A 15,205-nucleotide genomic window follows, 5' to 3' on the forward strand; every position below is an offset into this window, starting at 1 on the left:
AGGTTGACTCCTTGGTTTCTTTAACAGCTTGGCTACTTTCCAAAGTCCCTTTCAGGGGAGTAAACACCCGACCCTCTGAGAGCAGGTAGTGGCAGGTTGTGAGACTGTGTAGGAAACTGGAGCCCACAAACTCATCTAGCTGTGATGGGAGCTGTATCTCCAGCATGTCCCCCACCTGGCACCCCACACCATGATGGGCAGCCGGGAACAAGACAGGACGTGTCTGTAAAGGGGGGCTTGCAGCTTACAGGAATCCCCCACCCTCTACTTCTGCAGCCCTTGGCCGGCTGGTGGGCTGCCTGCCAGGCTGTCCGAAAACGAAAGCAAGGAATCCAGAGATAAATAGGAGCAGCCTCAGCACGAGGCAGCAGTGCGTGTTCTGCTCCCAAGCCTTGTCCTGCTACCAAGCCTTGTCCTGCTCCCAAGCCTTGTCCTGCTCAGCACCCGAGGCAGCACCATGGCTCTCCGCCTCTTCCTGCCGCTGCTGCTGCTGCTGGCTGCCACCCTCCTCATCACCCAGGCTCAAGGTGAGGTATGAGGAGCCGTCCTGCCTGCTTGAGCTGGTATGGGGCAGGGCGTGCAGGTACTCAGTGGGGTCTGTGCAGGGTGCTGGCCGGTGAGGGGGGTGTTTTAGTGCATTGGCGTCTGGGGTTTGCGGTTGTATGTGGGGCTCTGTGTGTCTGTGCGCCTGTGGCATTGGCTTGCAGTGCTTGCTCGGCTTGGGAGCGTGTCTGTGTGCATGTGGCTGGTGGGGCAGCAGCACCCGGAGCTCAGAAGAACAGGCAGGAGAATGAGGTTCAGTCCCTTTTCAAGGAGCTCATCTCTGCCTCAGTTTCCTCTCCACCACTCTTGGATGTGGTGTGTCATATTCCTGGGGCCAGGACTGACCTGTAACTGGGCACTGGGGTTGAGAGCTTCCAACACCATGTTCTGCCCAGGATCACCCCCAGCAGTGACACCAAACAAGCCCTGTGCTGTCAGCTGGCACTCTGTGCTGAAGATGTCCCGTTTCACTGACCATCCCAAATCCCACATCCCCTCCTTGCTCACAGGCATTGGAAGCTCAGCCTCAGACTGCTGCCTGAAGCACAGCAAGAAAGACATCCCCACTGGTGTGGTGGCATCCTACCGCCTCCAGGGACCCGAGTCGGGATGTTTTCTGCGTGCTGTTGTGTGAGTACCCTGTGGCGGTCAGGACCACTTGGAACAGTCTGGCTTCAGACAAACCCTCCCCTGTCCTCCCGCTGTTCCCCACCTCCAGCAAATCTTTCTGCTGCTCCCCCAGGTTCACCACCAAGAAGAACAAGAAAATCTGTGCCTCTCCCTCTTCTGATGCTGTCCAGAAGTTGATGCGCCACCTGGACAAGAAGGCCAAGAATGCCAAGAGCAGGGCACAGACCCAGCGTCCCAGGAGCAGACCCAAGAAGCAGAGGCGGGAGCGGGTCTAAGTCAGGCCTGAAGAGGTGGGTGAGGGGGATCAGTAGGGTGAAGGTGCTGCACCCCATTCTAGATCCTTCTGTGTGGGTGGGTGGGCATTCAGCTCCTGGTGCAAAGCCTGGGAGAACTGCCAGAGCCATGGCTGGAGCACGGAGGCACTTAGGGAACGACTCTCTCCTGGTTTGTGCTTGCCTTGAAATTAAATTTGTTTCTGGAGCTGCTGGGATAAGGCAATGCTTGGGGATGGGCAAGGCAGGTCATACTAGGGAATGGCCCCCATTTGGGGTGGGTGTTCTTGCTGAGACCCTCTCCATCTCACCCCCTCCTCCTTGCCTTTGTTAGGATGGATGCCTTCCCACTGGTGACTGACCCACGGCCCGGCAATGGCAATGGAGATACACAAACCACACACCCACCCACCCGCCGACCCCAGGGCGGGGATGGGGCAGGCTGGGGAGGATTCCCGCTGCCCCAGAACCTCTTTGTTGCTGCTATGCCTGACACAGAGATCCCCCAGCACCTGCAGTGCCTGGGTGTTCTCAGCAAAGCAGGCACCCAGGTCGTCACTTGTCCCACGGCCAAATAGGTGGGGACCTGGGAGTGGGAACTGAGCCATGGCCCCTAGGGGGAAGTGGACAGGCTTCCCACTGAAGGGGAGTTATTTAGCCTAGCAGGATGGCCGCTTTTCCTATGACTTTTTTTGGGGGATATTATACATTTGTATTTATATTTGAAAACTGTGCTTTCATTCAGTCTTCCTGAAAGACTTTACTTCTGTCTCCTCGTGCTTCACAAAGTAGCCCTTATGCTGCAGGCTAGATTTTCTGGAAGGTTTCTCTTATTTTTCTACCAAATAAACCATGGCTGCATTTTATTTTCCTCTCATCTCTTTGCTCCTTTTTGGCTTACAAGGCCGTGGGGTACTAGGCAGGTCCCAAGTCCTGTGGTCCTACTTGAGCTGCTTGCTGGGTGCTTCTTTGTCAAGCAATTAATATTGGCTGAGATGCAGAGTTTTGGGGTAACAGTGTGGCTCTGTGTCTAGGCTGTTCTAGTATTTCAGTTTTTATGGTGCACTGTTGCATTGTAATTTGGATAAAGATAGCCACAATTTGTCCCTTTGGTTTTTTTATTTTCTTTTTTAGGTAAAACGCTTCCATGAAATAAGAACTAATTTTTCAATTTAGTGGAATTACACCCTTTTAGCTCCCCTGGCTACAAAATTGCAATGAAATCAGAACAAATTGTTTGGTTTAGTGGGATTTTATCCTTTTCTTTCCCCTGGCTTTGCTTGTGTCAGGGATTCAGACACTGTTAAGACAAATGCTTAGTTTTCTGGGAAAAAAAGCACCAGGATCCCTCTTATACTTATTTACCAAATCTGAAAAGCCCACATGGGGAAAAATGCATGTGAGGGTGTGAAAGTGGGGGAATAGAAGATTTCGTAAAATTCATTGTAGACATCCTGCAGCCATTTGAGACCATCTCTATCCCAAACCTTTAGTGAGGGAAGTCACTAAGTGGAGGACACCTTTAGGTGAGACTGCAGGTAGAGGTGGGACAGAACCCTGGGACAGGGCTGGAGGGGAAATGGCATCTCCCTGTACTTGCAACTTGCCCTCCTTGGCATGCTGAGAAGGAGCAAGTTGAACAGCTGTACTAGAGCCACACTGCTATCTGCTTGCAGAGATTTTGAATGTGGACTTTGGTCAGTAAAGGTCTATTAAGTCATATAAATGCAATAATAGGATTTGCAGAGCTTAACAGTATCAGCACGGGCTGTGTGTTCATTGGAGTAAAGCTTGTAGCTGAGTGTTTCTACCAAGTACATATATCTGGCTTGACTGCTTTATTAAGAGGGCATTTAGGTGTATTATTTTGAGGCTGTGTAAAGTAACTGTGAAGTCCAAGATACCGGCTCTGAGCACGGGACAGGCACTGAGCTGTCTCCTTGCTGCTGCCTCCTCCACATGGAGCACGCGGCCGTCTGCCAGACCGGCTTTTGGACAGGATGTGTGGCAATAAAATATGCTTTATAACCAAACTCACTCGTTCCGGCTGTTGTGATGGGCTTTGGTGGGGTCGGAAGGGCTGCATGGTGGGGTCCTCTCCTGCCCCACACACCATCATGCCCCAGGTCCAGGCTTTTGCAGTGTTTCTGTGCGATGCGTCCCTGGGGTGCTCAGGCTGGGAGCTCTTGGCACAGGGGAGCAGTGCAAGTCCCCTCTCTTGTAGCTGTGTTACCCAGCAAGGTGGAGACATCCTGGTTGCTCATGTGATCGCAGTGAGGGGTTCTGAGGTGCCAGAAAACATGGGCACAACACTGGTTTGGACACAGCATCTTTGCTCATAGCCGAACCTGTCCCTCCAACTCTGACCCATCCTGGATGTGCACTGCTTGTTCAAAGCAGGGGCTCTGTGCTCCTTGCTGCTTTGGGACAACAGCAATAAAACAGGTTATTAATGAGGCTGTGCTTTGCTGGGATCCTGGGAACTGACACCTGCATACAAGGAGCCAGCTGGGGGTGCTTGGGAGGGCTGGATGAAGCCCTGTATTTGATGGGGACACACTGCATCCAGGGCTTAAGGTTGGCCCTGCCTCTGATGAACTCCTTGTGCTAGTTGTGGTGCCAGGGGATTGTGAAGTGGTCACAAAAATTCTCTAGAAATGAGGTCCAGCCCGATACATCTGCAACCACAGACAACTAAGCATGAGAAAACGGCAGGAGTGAGCCAGCATGTGTGAAGCATGCCCTGGTGTCACTGTGGCTGTGGAAGTGAACACTGCACAGAAGAGCTTGTTCCCTTTAAATGCTAGGAGGCCATTAGGCTAAAACAGGTTATAATGACATGGTTGTGGTGGTGTTCTCATTTGCCCTAAAATTTACCCAAAACCCAGGGTCTGGAAGTGCACCGGAGTTTGTCCCATGCTCAGGAAGGCACACGTGAGCATGGACACAGATGCATGCATGTAACCCCGTGTGTGCCTGTGCCTGCACACACACAGGTGTTTGCACTCTGCTTCCAGCTTTACTGCCAAATGCTGCTTCCCAGGAAAACAAGGTGGCAGGGTTACTCTCGAGGCAGGCGTGAAACAGATGGCCACAGTGCTGCTACGGTGAGATGGCACCAGGCAAACACCTCTGAGGAGATTCCCTGATAGAGGTGATGAGCTGGGACCTGCAGCACTCAGTGGGCACCAAAATTCCTTCGTCACAAAGGACCTGAATCTACAGACCCCAGCTGGGACAAGAGATGTGAAGAAGAAGGTCTAAGACGGTGCAGAAGTGAAGCAGCAGGAAGGATTTGCATGGCTGTACGCCTGGGCAGGGAAAACCTGCTGCTTTGCCCCATCTGCCAAGATAAGGCAGTATTGATGAAGTGTGTGCTGGGGTAGTAGGTAGGCAAGGGCTGTATAAAATCCCACCTAGGCATAGAATCAGTCTGCAGGGAAGGAAAGAAAGCTGCAACAATGTCAAGCTGAGCAAAAAGTTAGGAAAGCTCAACCACCCTGGAGCAGAAAGGCTTCAGTGACAGCAGAGAGCAGCCAGGCGAGACAGAAGACAGAACACGGCCAAGAAAGTTTTGAGCCCAGGCCAAATGATTAACTCAAGTCATTAGCTGGTGGAGACAATGCTCTGGGGGTGTGCCAGCAGTGGAATGCTCTGGGCTGTGATGCCAGGCGGAGCTCCAGCAAGGCCCACCTGGACAAAGGCACACCAGCTCCGTCCCTCCATGCCATGTCCTTGCCCAGCAGCAGGAGCTGGCTGTACTGCAGCAGCCTCATGGGGACCAAGGGCTGCTTTTGGGGCTGCACGGGTGTTAGAGGGGCTTTGGTTTCCAAGCAAAGCTTCAGGGTGTTCTTTGGTGTTCTCTCCACCAACACTGCTCTCCTGAGGTCTGCCATGGTCTTCAGAGCAGAGAGGAGGTGGAAAAGTGGCTGGTGGGCAATAGGGGCTCTCACCCTTCCTGCCCCAAAGTATTTCGCAGTCCTGACCATCTCCTGGCACTCATTCCGTCCTAGAGGGCACAGCCCAGAGCTTCCTCTCAACCCTTTTTTTGCCTACGTGTAACTCCCAGGTGTCCTCCTTCCCCCACCTTTTGTTTTGCTGTCTAAAGATCCTTGGCTTTGGGGTGTCTCATGCTGCTATTCCTCCTTCCATTTCCCCAGAAACTGAGGTCCCTCTGCTTGTCTCCAGTCCTTGTCTCCCCATTGCAGATCTGCTCCTGGGCTGCAGAAAGCACCTGCTCTACTCTAAGGATGTCATGTGTTGGGCCAACCTGAGCCCTGACCCAGAGTTGCAGCAAACCAAGAATTCCATGGTCTCCCTGCCCATTGTCAAAGAGCCAACAGAGCAGTGAGAGCAGCCCCCAAGAGTTTGTTCTGTCCCATATGCTTGTAGATCTGTCCACAGGTGAATTTGGTGTGCAGCCTCACTGGGCATTCTTCCCTGCCAAGCCTGACACAGGAGATGTCAAGGAAATTGCTGTGGGCTGCTTTTTGTACAGGTCTTCGAGATGTCCCCAGCCATCCCCTCTGGAATCCCTGGACAGGTGGCAGAGAGGAAGGGCTGGGGGCATCCCACCTGGCCACTGACATCTCCGTGCTATTTGCAGGAAGCATCTGGCTGGGAAACTGCAGCCCAAGGGTGATGCTGAGGGATACATGTGTTGCATGGATCTTGGGAGATGGTCACTTGCCTAGGAGTGCAGAGCAAGACACGAATGAAGGCTCTTGGATCTGCTGCTCATCACTCATGGTGACCTCTGGGCAAAGCCATGCTTATTAAATTTTCCCCCCTTATCTCCATTTAAATCAGAATGACTGTGTTAACTCAGCTAGAGGAGATCCAGTGGGGCCCTGAGCCCCACAGTCTGCTGTGGCCTCAGTCCCTGTGCTACACCAGGACTGGGAATGTGGTAGGAGCTGTGTGAGGCTGCCACGAGCTGGGTGTTGCAAGGGGAATTGAAGCAGCTTTAGTGCTTGCCCAGAATTTCCCAACAAAATGAATGCATCCAGGCCAGATCCCACTCCAGGGACTGGCTGTAGCTGGAATTTGCTGAAATTCCCCCTTCGTCCTTTCCAGCTCCGTAGCTCAGAGGTGGAAGGCAGACCACTACCAGACAGCCCGGGAACCAGCTGTCCCAGGGGCTCCTGCGGGCCATCAGGTGTTAAGGAAGGCAGCAGCATGGCCAGTGCTCCCTGAGGAGAGCCCAGGGGTGAAGGTGATACCCACATGGTCCGTTTACATTTTCATGAGTTGGATTTCCCACAGGGATCATTTGTTCCTTCTGATTTCCACTTTAATTAACAACTGCATTATCGAGGTTTCTGCAGGAGTGAGTGCTCATGGATGCTTCATGCTCTATCCTGTGGTGTCCTTGGGGCTGGAGCTCTAGTGCTCCCTAATTGCTCAGGAAGAGGTTTAAATGAGTCAGTGCACACAATGCTCTTCCTTCATCCCCACCAAATCCCCTGCCAGCTTGTGCCTCTGGGAACCCTGGACCCTGAAGCATTGCTGTCTTTCCCATCTACACCACCTCTTCTCGTTCCTGAGGCTCAATTCTGTGGGGGGGATGGCTGACCTTCCTGAATGCCACAGGGATGCACTTCAGAGATGACTACACTTTTCTTAGAAAACCTACTGACCCCAGTAGAGGGGGGAAACCCACCACATTCCCCTTTCACAATGCAGGCGGAAAGCCCCTTTCCTCACTCTCTGATGTTCTTCCTGGGGAGCAGAGGCGTGTGAAGAAGCTGTGCTTTCACCCACTTGGCTCCCAGACAACTGTCATGAGGAAGAACAACCTCCCTTTCCTGCCCATGTAGTTGGAAGGGCTGTGGGCAGCTCAAGGGATAGGGGGCCCCTGCAGCCGGAGGTGGCTAAGAGGTTTAGTCCCAGATAGATATATTCCCAACTCAGCATGCTCCTTTTGGTGTAGAGCCAGTTGGGAGCCAGCAGCAGGCGGGAGAACCTTGTGCCAGGGAAGTGGTAGCTGGGGACACTCCTGCTTGCCATGGAGTGCAGGACCCAGCAGTGCCTGGAGGGGAGTCCCACAGCACGGGACACCCAGTAACCCTTGGTTGTGCTCCAAGATCTGTCAAACACACTGAACATGCAAGGAGATGTGGGTTTGCTGCCAGGCAGCACCCCCAGCACCTCTTGCCAGTGGGTCAAGGCTCTGCTCTTGGGACCCACTCTTTGCAGAGGGCTCCACACCATCAGACCAACCCCCAGCGAGGAGCTGGCTCTGGGTTAGGAGCAGTTCTGGCCACCAGCAACCAGGAGCTGTCAGCCTCCCTGCTGTGACATCTCTTTGGCAGCGCTCTGAGGAGATCAAGTAGAGACCAGGTTGCAGAACCAGCCTACATCCCCAAACCTGCAGGGAGCCCAGGGCTGATGGCAGATGCTAATCCTCCACCACCTAAACTCGCCTTCTGCTGGCTTGTGAGTGTCAGCAGGTGCTGACTGAAGTTAAGCTGGCACATCCTGTTTGTGCTACTCCTCCTGCCCACCAGCCCCCGCCTGATCCCTTCCCCACAGCGCTGGCTTGCCAGGGCACAGGAACAGACAGAGGCAATGCTTTCCTGATGGAGGGGATCACCCCACATATCAAGCTGGTGACGGTGCTGGTGCCAATGCACGCATACAGCACCATGTCTGGTGGCATGGCTGGAGTCTCCTCTTGCTTCTTACCATGGAGTGGGGAAGGGGCAGAGCCTCTCCTACTGTTGAGAGGAGCAGAGGGACTCACTGAGGTCCCTGGGTCCCAGCTCTGTGCCTTGTAGCCGGGTAGATATTTGTCCACAGTGCTCTCCACTGAGGTGCAAGGACAGTCCAAAGCTTGAGCAAGGGAAAAGGTGCAGGCATAGAGACTCTGCTCCAGACTTCGTTCACCTGTGTTGCTAAGTATTTTTGCTGTTGTCAGTGGGAATTTATCTGCGTGCATCTGGTACCTTTACATTTGTCCTGCCCCTGGGCCCCTCACAGAAGACCCTGACTCTGGCAAGCCTCCAATCCCCTACAGAGCAGCTGCTGACAGCAGTGAGCCTTCCTTCCCTGGGCTGACAACCCCAGGGCTCTCTGCTTCCCACAAGGGACTGAAGCAGCCTGGTTTAAGGGACATCACTGCAGGTGGCACTGGCACTGGCACGGTGGTGAGTCACCATACCAAGGAGAAACAACCCCCGTCCCTGTGCTCCTGTGAAGATTCAAAGCGGGAGTGCTGGTCCTCTCTCTCGGCAGTGCCCACGCAGCGGGTGAGCTGCTGGCAGCCTGCACCATGTACACAGCCTCCACGGGGGATTTCTGCTCTTGCATGGAGAAAACCTGTTTACAGGAAGCTCTGTAACTGCTTTTAGCCAAGAACCCATTTTCTGGGACACCTGCAAATCAGGTTGTCTTTTGGCCTGTGAGATCTTGGCCCTGGGGAGGGGCATGATGCAGTACTGGGCTCTCCTCTCTCTGCTGGCTTCGGATATGCCCCCATGCAGGCATCAGGGAGGGCAGGGAGAGACAGCCAGGCCCCAGCAATCAGATGGGGAGACTCTGGGGGGGAGACAGACATCACCCCTGTAGCAACATATACCCCCAAAATGGGGTTGAGTCAAGTTCTACCCCCCATAGCATCAGAGGGTTGAGTCTATGCAATATTTAATGTGAATGTCCCAGAGTTGTCTTGGAGAAGAGACTGGGAAATGTGTGGGGTGAGATGCCCCATGCGCCATCCCAGGGCCCTGGGGTGCTTTCACAAGGTAAAGTGACCCTGGATGTGCCTGGTCCTGACCAGCATCACCTGTGGCCTGAGTGCTGGCAGAGAGGGCAAGAGTGTTTGGCTACAGGACTACGGAGCAGCTGGCTGCAGGGAAAGCAGCTGCTGGGATGTTCGGGAACTGCTCAAAGATTAAAATCCAGCCTGTGGCAAGACTTGTTGCAAACTCCCAACCTTCTCCAAAAGAAAGTGAAAGTCATGGGCTGGAAGGATATATAAGCAGCGGGGAGCAGCAGCAGAGCACAAGGAAGCTGTGCAGAGCTCACCTCTCCTGCCTGGAGTTCCATCGCCTCCAGCCCATCCTCTGCCAGACTCAGCAGCAAAATGCAGCAGCTTCACCTTCTCTGCCTCAGTCTCCTGGTGCTGGGACATATCCTGGATGGTAAGAGGGGACCTCTCAAGCTGCCTTTCTTGTGAAGGAATGAAGGGAGAGAATTCAGTTTCTTCTCTCTTTTGCATTTCCAGCAGACTTTTAGAGGGACAAGTAGCTGGGGCTCTATCACAGCCCTCCTGCATCCTCTTCTTGTAACCTGTCCCACAGGGACTTTGTCCTGCCCAAAGTCCATACAGGAGCCTGCGGGGCTCTGGGGCTGGGAAGGTGAGTTTGGGAAAGGCCATGGAGCAATCCTGCCTCCCAGTGCCCTAGCCCAGCTTGCACACATTGGCCTGGGATTGCCTTGGTCCCATTCTCCCCAGTACACCAAGGGAACATTCCTTTCACCCTGTGGTGTGGGGCAGCCTGGAGGCAAACGGCAGGGCTGGGAGCCAGAGGGAAGGTGTCTGGTAGGGCAGGGTCCATGTTTGAGGGGCTGTTGGTGTTGGACATGGCGTTTGCACAGGTCACAGCTGTCTGGTTGGGTGACATTAGAACCTCTGCTCTGTGGTGGGAAGCTGGGGGTGGGTCCAGACGCCTTGTGGTGTTGCACCAGACCTTGCTGCTGGGGGCTACAGACATCCGTGGGCGCTGCCAGCCTTGTCAGGCATTAGCAGTGAACACAGCATTTTCTGGGAGGGTGACTCTGGATCTCCTTCTCTGCAGGGAAGTGCAGACAGGTATGTCCTTCAGCTGTCACAAGAAGGATCCGTGGGGGCGCTGGTGGTGGGGTGGCTGCCAAACCTATGATTGCTTCAGTAAATAAAGCTGAAGCCATCCCCAGCCCCTTGGAAATGTGTGTCTGTACTGCAGCACCCTGACGTGGGGTAAATAAAGACCGCTGTGTCCTGCCTTGCTAGCCGGGGTGCAGGAGGGACACAGTCATGCCAAAGGGTTGCCTTCTGCCTGTTTAGTGTTCCCCATCTCCTTTGCTCTCTGTTGGAAGGGGGCAAAGGGCTCCTGGCACTGGGGTGTGAGCACAATAAAGATGGTGTCTGTGTGCCCAGCCAGGGCAGCGTGCAGCACCATTCCTGCAGGCACCATCCCGCCGCAGCCCCTTCACCCTCCAGGGAAGCTGGGAGTGGTGCAGCTGACCTCAGCCTCCATGGTGTGTTCCTTCTCCAGTGCATGGCGGGAACAACGTCCTGGACTGCTGCCTGCGGACAAGCGAGACGCCCATCCCGCGGCGGATAGTGCAGGATTATCGGCTCCAGCTGGTGCAGGACGGCTGCGACATCCCTGCTGCCATGTAAGAGCCCACGTGGTGATGGCTGAGGGAGAAGGCCTCATGATGGCCAAGGGATGGACCTTGCAGGGAGGCAGGATTGGAGGCAGAGGAGGATGGAGGAGGGACATTGAGCTGGATTTGAGGGCGAAGGAATAGGGAGAGTAGCGGAAGAGATCCTGGAGGTCCAGAGGCTCAGTCAGAGGGGGAGCAGCTGAGAGGGGAGAGCATGAGACAAAAGCCAGGGGAGAAAGTCATCTGAAGGTAGAGATGGAGCAGGGCAGTGAGGTAGGCATCGGGTGAGAGCTTGAGCTGTTCTTGAGCATCCATGGGGTGTCCTGCTCACTACATCTTACTTTTTCTCCTCATGGGCCTGGAAGATTCATCACCACAAAGGGCAAGCGCCTCTGTGCACCCCTCCATTCCCTGTGGGTGATTCGTCTCCGAGAGAGGCTGGATGCCAGCTCTGCCCAGAGGGTAAGAACCATCCCTGTTCTCAGCCAGGCGTGAGGTCACCTGTGGCGGGGGTTATCCACTGCCAGAGAGGCTTTTCCAAGTGCGACTGGGCTGCTGGGAAGAGCAGGGACATGATCTACTGAGCCATGAATAATTTGTCTTGGTCTCCATCCTTCCCCCTTCCAACTGGGACCAGTCTGTCTCCTCAGCAGTCCCTCTTCCACCCCAAATAAATGCATCCCTGGGACTTTTGTCTACCCAGTGTCACTCTTCTCTGAGCCTGGCGTGTGCCATGGAAATGGCACCGGGAGCAAAATCCCTCCTCACTTCTGCCCTGCAAGCTTGGAGTCTGCTGCTTGTGCAAATTCGTGGGGAGGGCTTGTGATGAGTTTGGTGGGCGCTTTGCAAGCCCTGACAGGTCCATCCCCACCATGGCTTGTCCAGCAGAGGAAGGGACTCTGGGGAGGCTCCTGCCCAAGGAGCACACTAATACCAGTTGGGTTTTTCACTTCCCCAGGCCAAACACCAAGGCAAGTAGGTCCCAAAGAAGCCCTTGGCTGGTCCCAACAGCTGGAGTGGGACCAGGTCCCAGCCGTGAATCTGATACTAATGGAGCCAACCTGCTTCCACCTCCAGTCTCAGGGCTGACCCTCCTTGAGACTCATGCCAGTGTGTGGGGCTGGGCAGAGCCCTGTCTGCTCTCTCTTTTTCCCTCTGTCCCTGGTGTGATCCGGCAACCTGTGACAGCCTGAGCCAGAAGCTGCTGGACTCCATCACCTTTGCAGTCTGGAAGCTGCTTGATGGACTGATCTGCGAGGTGAGCTGGGGAGTCTCAGACTTCCCTTCAGCACAGCGGCTGTGACCTCCAGCTCTAGCCTGATCCCTTTTTTTTCCATTGTGAGCCCCAGCCTGCAGTCCTTCTGCATCCCTGGGAAGGGTTGCCAGCACAGGGCAGTGTGGGGAAGGAGGGGAATGATGGAGAGGTTCCACAGTGGCCACGCATTGTGCTGATCCTTGCCAAGCACAACTCAGATGCCCTTGGAAAATGCATGGCTGATGTGGTTCCTCTCTCACTCCTGGATTCCCTGCACTGTTTCCCTTCTGCCTTTCCTTTCAAGGGTAGAAATAGAGCCACTAATGTGCAGCAGGCAGTGATGTGGCTCTTATCCCCTGCCCCCTGACCATGCCTGGAGGTCATGCTACTCTCAGGTTATTTGCTGCTAGGTCTGTTATTTGCTGCTAGGTCTGTTCATTGCAACAATTCCATGTGTATACTGCTTCTTTACTCTCTTTTTAAATTTTTTTTTATTGTGCTGTGATTTTGTTAAATAAAAAGAAAAACCAGCAGGTAGTTTTCACGCCTTGTGTTTGAGCCTGAAAGCCAATGTGGAGTGTGTGGTGAGCAGACAGCATTGCCTACTGTGCTGCAGTGGCAAGGGGGCTGTGCTGAGATGTGGGGAGAAGGAAAGAGGATTCATAGGGGTGAGAAACACAGCAGCTGGGCTGCAGGTCTCTCCTGGGAGTCTCTCAGCGCAGTGGCAAAACAAGTGCCCTGCTCTGCACTGCTCAACCGGGCTACAGGAGCAGGTCCCTGGGGAAAGGTGTGCTGGGATGGGGAAGGAGGGAGCATGCCAGTGTTGCATCATGCAGCCTGAACCACTTCAGTCCTGCCTGTGCAGATGCTGGGTTGGAGCTCTCCATCTCTCAGCTTCCACAGGAGCATGGGACATGGAAGAAGAGCTGCAGGAAGAGCTGCAGCTTTGTCTTTGCAGTAAAGGGAAACTGAGGAACAGTGTGGTTGATTACTCCAGCAGGTCAGTTCTTGCTGGCAGCTGGGGTGCAGGTGAGCAGAAAGATGAGCTTTTGGGGCAATGGAGGCTGCGAAGACACCTACTCCTGGGCACATCCATGGGTAAGGCACAGATGGCAGCCCCCCTGCTCCTGCCACTCATCAACAGTAGGCTGAGAGACTGTGCCCGTTTTCCTCCTGAGCCTTGGGTCTGCTGTGCACTCAGACTAAGGTCTTACTGTCTCAGACTGTCCTTATGTCTGCTTTTGCCCAGGCCATGTGATGTTTGAACAAGGCTGTTCTGTCCAGCTGAAGCACGGGTGGAACACGCACAAGTGGGATTTGTGTGTCCAAGAGGCAGGCACTGCCCTCTCCTCCCAAGCACCACTGTGTGTCTCTCTACATCATTAAATTAGTCGGGTTTGGTGCTAGCCAGCATGCCTGGGCACAGGTTGGGAGTGAAATGGACCAGGACTATTCCTGAAGGCAAGGGGGAGCATGGCCACCAGCCCTCAGGGAATGGCATCCATAGTGGTGCCGTGGCTGGGCTGTTCAAGCCGGGGAGTGCCCAGGTACCTGATGGCTTTTTGCTGACACCTCTTGGATGCAAGCTTAGTCCTGTCCCTTCTCCTCTCCTGGTTGCCTGGCTCACTCAGTTGGTGGCTTGTTTCTCTTTCAGGTGTTCTCCCCTCTGGGGTCCTCCTCCCTGGTATCTGCCCACACACTGCCCAGGGCTCAGATGTCTCTGAGCGTGACTCTCCCAGAGCACCAGCTCTGTCCCAGATCATTAACTATAGTGACAGCCCCAGCAATTCAATCCTGGGCAGAAGAAGGAAGAGAAGGAAGGCTGGTATAGGAAGAGAGGCCAAGACAAACAGTGTGAGTAGGAAATGAGAATAACTGGCGCTGGCTTGGACAGAAGCCTTCCTGCTGCTCGCTCAGTGACCTGTGAGGGGGCCGTGACTGGGGAGGGGGAGGATGTTTGGCATGGATCTGCTCTGAGGCTGAGCTGCTGCAGCTGGAGCTGGTCCCTGTGAAGGACAGGGACTGCCAGAGGGGCTTAGCCTGGGATGGATCAGATTCGTCCTTGGCTGCAGGCTACCATGACAAGGAGAACAGTGTTCTGGACCAGGAAAAATGAGGGAGAAGGGGCTTGCACTGCTCTCTGGGATGCTGGAAGCAGGTTAGTCTATTTCCATAAGAGTTTGAGGGATGTCTTGGCCAATCAGCCCATAGGAGCATGGTTGCAAAGCCCAGGATTCCCATCTCTCCTGGGAGCAGTAGATGTGTTCTCCTCAGAGCAATGCAGCTGCACACCACAGATCCCTGGTAGGTCCTTGTCTGCCATGGTTCTCAAGTGGGTGTTGATCCAGATCCCAGCTCTGGCAGCATGCTGCTCTTACCCCCCAGGGGAGGACAAGAGGAGATGCTGCCCTGGACCAGGTACGTGACCCTGGCTCCTGTCCCTCCTCCAGCCCTGCAGCAGCCTTTCCCCCCTGTCCAGAGCCCAACTCCTCTTGGAAATCTGTCAAAACCAGACTGGTTCAGTGCTCAGTAAACTAGGGAGTGAGTTTCTCTGATTCAAAATGTCAATGATCTCTTCAGAAGGAAGCAGCCACTTTCCTTAGGGAAAGCAGCTAGTCACTGCCACGTCAAAAACATCGGTTCCCAACCCAAAGCTAGTTTCAGTAAAAAAGTCCTCCTGTTTCTCACTCCCCAGACATGTTTTTTCTGCTCTTTTCCTACCCTCACTGCATCCTCAGGGATGGGTGGTGCAGGACCAGTATCCACTGCAGTACAGTGCAGACATGCCCTCAGTAGCTCTGGAGTTACGTGCAGGGATTACCTTGGCTCTGGAGCATTGACTGAATCACCTGTAGCCCTCTATTCAAAGCTGGGACCTGTATTTCACATGTTGTGGAGTAACAAGATGCTATAACTGTGAAGTTTTCACAGGGAGCTGGCAAAACTGCTGCTCTCTTGGTGACTGTGCACAAGGCAGGAGAGAAAGGACAAGGTTGCATCTATGCAAGCAAACTGAGCAGGCTTTGGGTTGCTCCCTGATAGCCAGCACTCACAGCTGGGATCATGAGAGCACTCATGTGCCTGGCATGGTGAAAGCAGTCTTGGATGCTTCACAGGCTGAGTTCAAGGG

General features: G+C 54.2%; 2 protein-coding genes across 2 annotated transcripts; both read left to right on the plus strand.

Annotated features, from left to right (window-relative positions):
• Positions 1-353: 353 nt before the first annotated feature.
• LOC104686560 (C-C motif chemokine 21) lies at positions 354-3,478 on the plus strand. Its single transcript, XM_010395071.4, has 4 exons — positions 354-527; positions 1,053-1,173; positions 1,286-1,463; positions 1,780-3,478. Exons 1-3 carry the CDS (start codon positions 458-460, stop codon positions 1,446-1,448), a joined length of 354 nt encoding a protein of 117 aa, XP_010393373.2. The 5' UTR covers positions 354-457; the 3' UTR covers positions 1,449-1,463; positions 1,780-3,478.
• A 5,949-nt stretch (positions 3,479-9,427) lies between these two features.
• On the plus strand, positions 9,428-12,619 carry LOC104686559 (C-C motif chemokine 19). Its single transcript, XM_010395070.4, has 4 exons — positions 9,428-9,589; positions 10,706-10,829; positions 11,186-11,282; positions 11,779-12,619. Exons 1-4 carry the CDS (start codon positions 9,532-9,534, stop codon positions 11,797-11,799), a joined length of 300 nt encoding a protein of 99 aa, XP_010393372.1. The 5' UTR covers positions 9,428-9,531; the 3' UTR covers positions 11,800-12,619.
• The last annotated feature ends 2,586 nt before the right edge of the window (positions 12,620-15,205 follow it).

Source organism: Corvus cornix, chromosome Z, assembly GCF_000738735.6.
Source record: "Corvus cornix cornix isolate S_Up_H32 chromosome Z, ASM73873v5, whole genome shotgun sequence".
Classification (NCBI taxonomy): domain Eukaryota; kingdom Metazoa; phylum Chordata; class Aves; order Passeriformes; family Corvidae; genus Corvus; species Corvus cornix.